Here is a 10,556-nt window from a genome sequence, read left to right on the forward strand (position 1 = left end):
TCTCTCCTCTGTGTGACTGCAAAACAAAGTGCACGTTGAATCTTTTTAAAGCTACGATCACAAAGTTTTTAAACCCAAGGATGGGCCTCATCGAAGCAAAGTAACTGCAAATAAAAAAAATATCTATTTTTCTACTCGTATTAATGCTATTCTATACAAGGCTCTGTTTCTTCATTTTTTTTCTCATCCACTTCACATTTTTTTCATGCATTTTTTCACTTATACTTGATGCTTGTTGTAATACTGAAGTTGTATCTCATGGTGCATTCATGTGGTTTCAGGCACATCGGGAAAACAAGTTTCTTTGAGTTGTAAAATGCACATGAACGCCTGCTCAAGTCGGAACAACAACTTGGGAACTCGGGTAAAAATGCTGCATTCAGGTGCTGCTTGGGTGGTCCAAGTTTCTGAGTTGGGAAGTCGTTCTCCCGACTTCAGTGTGTTCATGTGATTTCAGCTCAAAAAGTTATACTTGAGCAAAAAGCTGACGTGCATTAGGGGCTGAAATGACTCGAGAAAAATCGAATCTCACTGAGCATGAACTCAGGTATTTATTGATAACCAGAGGCGCTGCTCGTCAACAGGCAAGGCAGGCACCTGCTTATGGCCACAGAGCAGTTCAGGGTTGCCCTGCTAAGCAGGGGACACTGGCAGATATAATGGTGATGAACACTGGTTGGGGGGGCCCCCCCATTTAGTTTTTGCCTAGGGCCCCAATAGACTCCAGAATCGCCGCTGGTGATAACGACATTCATTGCTTTTTATTTCTTTATTCAGTCTGTGGGTGGGGCTTGGAGTGAACATTTATCCAGTTTCTGAATAGCTGCTTTTATCTCACACCTTTTAGGCGCGGCCCTGTGATTGAATCAAACGTGTAACCGTAGACAGTAATGGCATTCAAACTCGATATAAACATCTCAGACGGAAGTACACATCCTTTTTAAAATCGGAGACATGCAGTGAAGTGTGGAAACCGTTAAGGGTGTACAGACAGGCAAGGGTCAGGGTATGAAAAAAGTGTCAAAATAAAAGCCCAGGGAACAGATCGCGACAGATAGATTGACAGATGCATTCATGCATCGAGTTTGGCAAGAAATTTCCTTAAAATTAATTTTCTTTTGACAATTGATGACGTAGTTTGAAGTCAATATAATGAAATTTTACTTGATTGGTTGTCTGACAACCGCAAATGTGTAGTCACAGTTGTTGAAGTTATTATGTGAAAGAAAAGACGAATAGAAATATATGCTTGTGATGATTTTTTTATTGAGCTGTAGTTATTCGTATACGCCACCAGAGGGAGTATCCCCTGAAGTGAGCACTAGTTGTAGTGGTGTATTTTGGTCCACACCACCGGGACCCGAATCGGCAAGCCCTCGGTTCCTAACCCAAGTCCCTACGGACTGAGCTACTGCCGGAAACCTTGTTAGGAGCGGTGATCATGACTTCCTGTGCAGTCTATTATATTTTATAATCTGTAATGTCTGGCAAAACGTCTTTGTGATGTGTCCTTGTAACTTGTATTTGGTCTTTGTCTTTGCAGTGTATAATTAAAATAGAAAAACAGAGATCTACTCACATTCAACACCCACTTTTAATCAGGTTAAGTTTGAAAGTTAAGCAAAGTAACCCCACAGAAAACATGCCACAGCCATCATAATGAGGGCGTTAACATCCGCAGTGTTCTTCCACACCGGGTCTTCGCTGATGTCAGGCAGCTTCTCCGGTTCCTCAGGTGTGTCCTGCTCTTGAACCTGGTTCCCGCCACAGACCCGACCAAGCCCACCACAGAAGCCATCCTTATTGTCCTCTTCAGCCACTAAGAGGAAGAGGGAGGGGTTAGTGTTTTCTATATGTATATGTGTGTCCTGCTTTTTAACTGTAGCTTTTTTCTTTCTTTCTCACCTTCACTGGTGTTCTTCTCCCTCATCCTGGACTCAGCCTCTCTCCGGGCTATCCTTTCTTTTTCCTGCTGATCCCAGTCCAAATCCTTTCTCTCCTCTTTGGAATGACGCAGGCTGAACACCAGGCGATGGAGCTGTAAGGAAAACACAGACGCTTACCATCTGCAGTAAGTACAGTACTTAAAGGTCACACATTCTCCTCCTCTTCAACAAGTTTAAATAAGTCTCAGAGCTCCTCAAAACATGTCTGTGAAGTTTCTTGTTTTAAATCCACTCTGATTCTGTATTTGATCATGCCTATAAACCCACCTATTTCAGCCCTGATCAGAACAGACTGTTTCTGTGGCTGTGGCTTTAAATGTAAATGAGCTGTGTCTGACCACGCCCCCTCTCTGGAAGGGCTTGGTTGTACTCTGGCTTTCTCGCTCCATGTCCTATTGTTTACGTTGAGAATGCAGACTCAGAGGGCAGAACAAACACCTAGCTGTGGGATTGTCACCCACCTGGGGGAGGGGTCACTGCCCTTTGTGATGTCATGAAGGGAAAATCTCCAAACAGCCTGTTTGAGCACACGTTTTTTGAAAAGTGGAGCAGGCAAAAGACGGAGAGGATGGACTTTTCTCATCACTTGTAGATGGACTAGGGACACATATTAGTGTTAGAGAAACATGGTAAAGTGTGTTTTGCAGAATATGTGACCTTTAAGTAAATGTACATGTTACTGTCCACCACTTCCTAAACCCCAGCAGGGGTTTCAGACATTAAGAATTATACATCTTTAAGCGGATGTTCTGGTTTCTTTTTAAAGGTCATAAAGAGGCAACACCTTTTTACTAAAGTGTGTTTCACAGCCAGTAATAAATATCCTCCTCACATGAGCTTTATGGGATGTTATACAAGTGATTTATTTGGCTCAGAATCGTGTTCTTGTTACCCAAACGTTTAGGATGTTCTGTATATTTGAATCAGTGAGCAGAGTTAGTAAGAAGACACTCACATGTTGATCGTCTGTCGGCTGGGTGCAGTAGCTCACCACCAGTACCAGCACTGAGGTACAGAAGAAGAGTATGATGGCAAAGTAAAGGTAATGGACCCCACAAATGAGCACAGGGCAGTTGGAGGGGAAAATACAGCTGCCGGTCCCAAACCAGAACTCAGGCACCATCCGACACAGACCCATGAGCAGGCCGCCTATCAGTCCCCAGAACGCACCCTGCAGGATGGGACAGAAAATCACATTTTCTCTTGATATGATTTTACAAGGGGTAAAACTATGATTTAATGATGTATAAAAAAACATTCATCATCTCACTGTCTCATTGATCCTCTTGATGAATACAGCCAGGAGGAAGACTGCAGCTATGGGCGGGGCCAGATAGCTTGAAATGGACTGGATGTAATCAAACAGCTGACCGCTCTGAGCCGCCTGGACGACGGGGATCCAACAGATGCTGACGGCCACGATGCAGAGAACCCAGACTCTAAAGAGAGAGAGGACAAATGTGGAAGGTTTGTTACTCGTCCAAACTCAAACATTTACCGCCTCACAAACAAATCCTGAGACACATTCACTGTACAATAAGTCAAAACTGCACTTTTTTAAAGCTACAAAGCTTCATGTAGTTTATTTTAGTTGTGATATAAATCACATCCTGATCATCTGGGTTTCAACTTATCTCTATAGAATTTAATCATACTAATGATCATACATTGTATCTGCTATGGAAAATTCTGAGAAATTCAGTTTTAATCCTCTTGACAAACCGTTACATTGCACCATCCTGTCAATATGGTCGGCTACGCGCCTGATTGTGAATAAATCTTTTATACTTTTATACCGAATAACGGATGTGTGCCGATCGAGACATGAGCTAATCAGAACTATTTGGTTTTTTGAACCAGGCTCTAAACATGTTTATCTCCGCTGTAAAAACAGGTGTTTTAGAATGGGTGTATATGTGACTTCCTGTGTTTCTGCAGCCAGCCTCTCTAGTGGACAATTGAGGAAGTGCAGGATTTTGCACTTCTGCATCAGCTTCATTTTTCAACATCGGAGGTGAGCTGCATGTGTGAACGAAAACAGTCAAATTATTTGTTCGTCAATTATTTGAGTTTTTCCTGCCAGCCTCCGAATATTTCTTTCGCAGAAAGTCTGAGTGAGCTGATGTAGGAACGCAGAATGATATAATCAGGAGAATTCACCTCGAGCGAGTGGGAGGGTGCGATTGGTGCACGACCGTAGACTGTCTGAGATCAGGAGGATTTCAGGGGCAACATGTAAAGATGTGTTTCAAAAAAGTAAAAAAACTAATTTGAAAATATGCTTCTACATGTATTCTTTATATTCTAGTCCTTTCTTTAGGACATTGTTTTTTGAGTTTGTGAATAATGGGTGTTTTCTTCATGTATCGTGTGATCCTCTGAGGTCATTTAGATATTCGCCTTCACAGTATTGCATCATTTACATTATGGACGCTTGCATGAGTGTGTGAGACTGGGTTGGACAGATGTTGAGGATTTGTCCGCAGCCTGCCTACAGGAACATGGTTCACTTTGTTCACTCTTCACCTGCCGACAATTATGAGCTCACGCTCTGTGGCCTGTGGTCGGATGCGGGTCCAGATGTCCATGGTGAACAGCGTGCTGCTGCTGTTAAAGATGGAGGCCAGAGAGGACATGAGAGCGGCCAGCATCACTGCCAGCATCAGACCTCGCAAACCTGCACAGAGGCGGCAGGAAGAAAGAGGATCGTTTCAGGTAATGTGTAAGAAAACAGAAGTTCACAACAAAGCTGGCTACGTCTTTCTGACACGAGTGAGGTTCAAGCCAAGATCATATTCAGGGTGTCAGGAAACAACAGGCTAAACGAAAGACGAATCTAAATCTCTAAGGAGGCAAAATGAGACAATATAGCAACTAGGCCCGACCGATACCTATATTAGGGGGAAAAAAATGGATACAGATATATTGGCCGATATCGTTCTTAAATCTATGTTCCATCTGTGGAGATAGATATAGATACACACATTTATTGTTTTGATTCCTCAAATGCAGTTATCGAACACTTGTGGAAAAGATTTATAGTGGAGACAGGATGGTCACTCAACTGGAAAATAACTGAACATGTACTGGACATGCATCACCACTCGACACTCTGGGGAGTGATGATGCTTGTTGTAATCCATATAGCGCCCTCTGCTGGTGAAAGAGAACTGCTAGTGTAATACAATAATATTCAAATTAAATGCTGTTTGACTGGTGAGTACATCAAGTAATATCGGCGCATATCCGTGATAAAAATAGCCGATACCGATTGTCACTGGCTATGCTAATATTGGCCGATATTATCGGCTGGCCATTTAATCAGTCGGGCTCTAATAGCAACCAACAGTGAGAATGAGTGTTCTGTTACAGCAAGAGGGAGGCCGTCTGAGACACCTCCCTCATGAGACGGTTCAAGTGAAATTCTTTTTAAGCTCATAAACTGGGGGTCGAGTCGAGACCCACAGGGGAAAAATCAATAAGAGCACTATTGAATCACAGATGAGATTAATATAGAGCTTCAGCCATCACTCTGTATCTGATTCATTTTAGGTGCAGGTATTTTTGTCCTCACCGTTTGGCATGATTGACACCACCAGCTTAGGATAAGCAATGTTGGAGCAGCCCACCGCAGTGCCGCACACCTGTTTGCAGATCTCGGGGACAACACAGCCCACCTCATCTGCATGGAAACACACACACACACACACACACACATATCTCTCAGAATGGCCTCTGTATGTTCTCTGCTGTGTGACATTTCTCACTTTTTGTGGTTTCCAAAGGTTCTAAAAGGTAAGCAACAGACCTGGGTAGAGGACTCTGCTGACCATGCCGGGGAACACCATGAGGAACATTGGCAGCAGTTTGAGGTAGCCACACATGATGCAGCCGGCCTTGACGTGGGTCAGACTTCGAGCTGCGAGGCACCGCTGAACAATCACCTGGAGAAGAACATGAGAGCAGACATTATTTCATATTTCAAAAGACTGTGGTCAGGGAGTTATGCCGAGTTTGTCTTCACACTGAAGGAGAAGAAACTGACAGTTGTCTATTTTTATTTGAATCAATATTGTCATAAACACAGATTTTGAGGAAGCAGCAAAGAGGGCTGGTAGCCTAGTGGTTAGTGCGCTCGCCCCATGTACCGAGGCTGGAGTCCTCCACATAGGCCTCCTGGGTTTGAATCCTACCTGTGGCTCCTTTTCTTTACTCTCTCTCTCTCTCCCCAATTTCCTGTCTCTCTAATGAAGGTATTAAGCCCGAAAATAAATCTTTAGAAAAAAAATGCCACGATCAAAATCAAGTGGCTCTTTGCTTCTATCATATCTACACCATATCACCATATCTACATGGCTACTCTCCCCCTTTGACGCCGTGCTCAGAATGGGAGGCGTAAATGCGTCCCATCCTGACTGATAGTTCTGTCTAAATCATTTTCCTTTCACCTTTAATGTATTTTTTATCTTATCTATTCTTTTCCAGTGAAAATCTGGAGCCACATTTCAACTGACAAGGGTATTCAGAGGGGTTTTCACCTGGTCTGTACACCAGTACCAACTTCCCACTATGGAAATCCCAAACAACACTCCCGGCCAGGGCAGGTCCCCTGCGATGGGGTCCCTCAGCAGGCTGAAGGCGTCCTGTCTTGGTGTGTAGCAGTGGGGCGGTATGCTGTAGCTCTGAGGATCTATGGAGGACACGTTGCTTGGCTTTGCAGCGCTGTATTTGTCCAGCAGAGCGCTGTAGCCTCCTACTTCAACAAAAGCTAGAAGTGAAAAAGAGAGAAGAAAAGTGAGTACTTTGACTTTAAGGAAACATCAAAAAAAGGCCAAACGCTCATCTGGACCAGTATGGTGAGTTTCCATACAGTTTTATGACCATCACTTCATGTCCTTCTTCAGCTCAGCTCCCTTAAATTCACTATATAATCTGGATAATATTGTTTTCACCATCATCACATGTAAAACAGGACGTACTGTCTTAACTGAAGAGATGAGTCAGCTGCTGAGACAGCATAGTCTCCTCAACGCATCACCAGCTCACAAAGAGAGGGGGTCGTTTTTTCCTTCTCCACTGGTTCCTCTGACACGTCTATCTCGTCTGACTGCTTTGACTTAAAGGAAACGTGTTCTGCAAAATCTTCTTCAACATGTTTCTGTAAAACTAATATGTGTCTCTAGTCTGTCTGCAATCCCCCCCCCCAAATGATGAGGAAAGTCCATCCTCCCCGTCTTTTGCCTGCTCCACTTTTCAGAAAATATGTGCTCAAACAGGCCGTTTGGAGATTTTCCCTTCATGACATCACAAAGGGCAGTAACCCCTCCCCCAGGTGGGTGACACTCCCACAGCTAGGTGTTTGTTCTGCCCTCTGAGTCTGCCTTCTCACTGTAAACAATAGGACATGGAGTGAGAAATATACATTTAAAGGTACAGACACAGAAACAGCCTGTTCTGAGCAGGGCTGAAATAGAGGGGTTTATAGACATGATCAAATACAGGATCAGAGTGGAAGAAACTGCAGACATGTTTTGGGTAGCTCTGAGAATATGTGACCTCTAATCTTTGATCTACATCAGGATCAGACTGAAATATATTGACATGTTGTACTTTGGCTCTGCAGCGTCAGCATCAGCTGAAATTACTAACCCTGGTTAATCTCTTGCATGTTGTGGAGCTGCTTGGGGAGGGTGACACAGCTGTGTGTCGTGTGATGAAAATCAATGTCATAATATATAGCTCATGGTTTTACTCACAGAAGCCGGAGAGGATGAAGGCTCCGGCTATGATGACAAAAGTCTGAACTGTGTCAGTGTACATCAGAGCAGCCAGGCCACCTGGTAACACACAGACACACAAGCCTTTAAATGTATACATGTACAGCAATCTTGATTAAAGGCATACTTCACGTTTTTAGGTAGACTCTTATAAGGTTTGGGGACTTGAGAGCGGCACGTTTAACAAGAAAGGCCAAAACCCATCAACAAACTTCAAGTGGTCCAGAGTCTCGAGAAAGCCCCCCCAGTTAATCACATCACTCCCGTCCTTCAGCAGCTTCATTGGCTCCGCTTAAATATCGTAGCGTCTTGAAGATTCTACTCGTCTCCTTTCCACATCACAATCTCGATCATCGTTTGATCATTATCCACCCTGTCTCTTGAATTATCTTCACAATGATTTTATGTCCGTAAGTTTGTCTTTTCATTGTTGCCTTGTTGTTCATTTTTATCTCTGCTCTGAAGGTGACCAGCATTTCCGGCATGGAGACCGCCATCAATGGGACTCCCATGCCCCCTGCAGCAACAGACGGCTGATGACTCTCAGGTTTTTTTGTGTGAAATATTGTTTTGATATGTTGTATCTTATTTGTGTTTTTTTCTTCAGGGCCTTCATAGAACAATGCAGCTGTTCAATGTCTGTAAACGTTTTCATTCCGGTATTTTATGCAAAAATGTAAGACGTAAATATTCCTGACATGCGGGTCAGTTCTTCACATTCTGCAAACATACCAGTGACAGTGTACAAGGCTGTTATACACAAAAGGCTGATGACGGCCACGTAGATGTTCCACCCCAACGCCTGCTGGATGAACACGGCTCCTGCAAACATATCCACCTGTAGCGAGGCAGAGAGAGGGGCAAACCGGGACGACATGAAGAAAAATAATACACAACTGTTTGTTTTTCTGGCTGTGTGCGTGCCGACAGAATGACTCACTGAGATCTTGGTGAAAATGTAGAGGAACAGAGAGATAACGGAGAGATAGAGGCTGATCCTGGTTCCCCCAAACCTCTTCTTCAGGTACTGGGGCATCGTGATCACCTAACACAGCACATTTATGCAATTAAATTTAGAACTTACAGGAGGCATCGCATTGTTGCATTGATCATTCAGCCTGGACTTCTTACCCCAGCTGTGAGGTAGACGGGTACAAACAACCAGCCGAGCAGCAGCACAATGAACAGCGCCTGATACACAAGATAAACAACTCCCAATCATACTGTGTGTAACCAAAATACAGCTGACTGAATTGGAGCACAGTCATGTAAAGTGAAGGATTGTGCCGTGAGTGTGAACTGTGACTTACAATCCACTCGAACCCTCCGACAGCGATGCCACTAGCTGCTGCAGTTCCAGCCAAGCCCACAAAGTGTCCACTGCCGATGTTGCTTGCAAATAAAGATGCACCAACCTTAACGGGAAAATGGACAGGTAAGAGCTTCACACACACAAATAAACAAATAAATCAACAGTTACAGCAGTAGCCTACAGTACAACATCATATTCCCTAAAGGTCACATATTCTGCTCATTTTTTAACCACTTTAAATAAGTCTCAGAGTTCCCCAAAACATGTGTGTGAAGTTTCTTGTTCTTAATCCACTCTGATCCTGTATTTGATCATGTCTATAAACCCATCTATTTCAGCCCTGATCAGAACAGGCTGTTTCTGTGTCTGTACCTTTAAATGTAAATGAGCTGTGTCTGACCACGCCCCCTCTCTGGAAGGGCTTGGGTGTACTAGGGCTTTCTCACTCCATGCCCTATTGTTTACGGTGAGAAGGCAGACTCAGATGGCAGAACAAACACCTAGCTGTGGGAGTGTCACCCACCTGGGGGAGGGGCTACTGCCCTTTGTGATGTCATGAAGGGAAAATCTCCAAACAGCCTGTTTGAGCACACATTTTCTGAAAAGTGGAGCAGGCAAAAGATGGAGAGGATGGACTTTTCTCATCACTGGGGGGTTTGTAGACCGACTAGGAACACATATTAGTGTTAGAGAAACATGTTGAAGTGAATTTTTATATGTGACCTTTAAGAGCACAACAACAGGTGAATAAAAAGATTTGCATGTTCTTGATCCAAAAGGTTCTAAAGTAAGACGACAAACTCTTTCTTTGGATTCCTTTCTTCCATGACACAATGTTTGAGGTGACACATGTAAACATATTTTATTTGGAAGTAGATGGTGAACATTACATTTATCAGACATGCATGTGTGAACACACCCGGCCTGACTTTATCTGGAGTTTTTCCTGCCAGCCCCCTCCTAATATTTCCACTAGAAGTTAAATCCTAACTCATTATGACCTATGAGCAGGACATTTGAGTGCCCTCTGGTGGACATGTGATGGTAGTAATATTTTTGTCTCACTTGTAAAACACTTTAATTTTGTCTTTTCCAATTATCTAATAACTACATGCTGACACTGTTACAGAGTTTATCTCTTTTTGAACTCACCGGCCCCCAGCTCATGGTGCGCCCGGCCAAGAAGTATCCTCCAACGGTCTCACGGTTTGACCGAAACATGGACTCAAACAGAGAGGACACGGCTATTATTCTCACAAACCATATGCAAAGACAAGCTGCAAACAATATACCTGCAATAAGTAGACTCTTACCCAAATGCCAACGCCAATAACCATGACAAAATATCCAACAATGACGCAGATGTCTGCTGGGTTGTTGATGGTCCCTTTGTTTGATGATGGATTCTCCATTGCTCCAATTCAATCTAAAAGCACTTCAACAAGCTGCTACTTGCCTGTGATTATTCTGCTGCTTTGCTTTTCAAAAGATATCACCGGCACTTTGACAAACATCAGGGTG

General features: G+C 43.6%; 1 protein-coding gene across 1 annotated transcript; it reads right to left on the reverse strand.

The window, feature by feature from the left end:
* Positions 1–29: 29 nt before the first annotated feature.
* slc5a2 (solute carrier family 5 member 2) lies at positions 30–10,525 on the reverse strand. Its single transcript, XM_020644382.3, has 15 exons — positions 10,349–10,525; positions 10,188–10,259; positions 9,034–9,138; positions 8,855–8,914; positions 8,664–8,768; positions 8,456–8,561; positions 7,703–7,783; positions 6,485–6,714; positions 5,755–5,890; positions 5,521–5,628; positions 4,473–4,623; positions 3,217–3,385; positions 2,902–3,117; positions 1,906–2,038; positions 30–1,819 (listed from the first exon to the last, which is right to left on the reverse strand). Exons 1-15 carry the CDS (start codon positions 10,445–10,447, stop codon positions 1,617–1,619), a joined length of 1,974 nt encoding a protein of 657 aa, XP_020500038.2. The 5' UTR covers positions 10,448–10,525; the 3' UTR covers positions 30–1,616.
* Between the last annotated feature and the right edge of the window lie 31 nt (positions 10,526–10,556).

The sequence above is a fragment of the Labrus bergylta genome, chromosome 11 (genome assembly GCF_963930695.1).
Source record: "Labrus bergylta chromosome 11, fLabBer1.1, whole genome shotgun sequence".
Classification (NCBI taxonomy): Eukaryota; Metazoa; Chordata; class Actinopteri; order Labriformes; family Labridae; genus Labrus; species Labrus bergylta.

What these genes read in the sequence shown, in the direction of transcription:
- slc5a2 (XM_020644382.3), bottom strand. Translation starts at nt 10,447, where the DNA reads ATGGAGAATCCATCATCAAACAAAGGGACCATCAACAACCCAGCAGAC. An exon ending in AGCCGACAGACGATCAACAT is followed by an intron (nt 2,039 to 2,901) that starts GTGAGTGTCTTC and finishes TTTTCCTTACAG; the next exon opens with CTCCATCGCCTGGTGTTCAG. An exon ending in GGAGAAGAACACCAGTGAAG is followed by an intron (nt 1,820 to 1,905) that starts GTGAGAAAGAAA and finishes TCTTCCTCTTAG; the next exon opens with TGGCTGAAGAGGACAATAAG.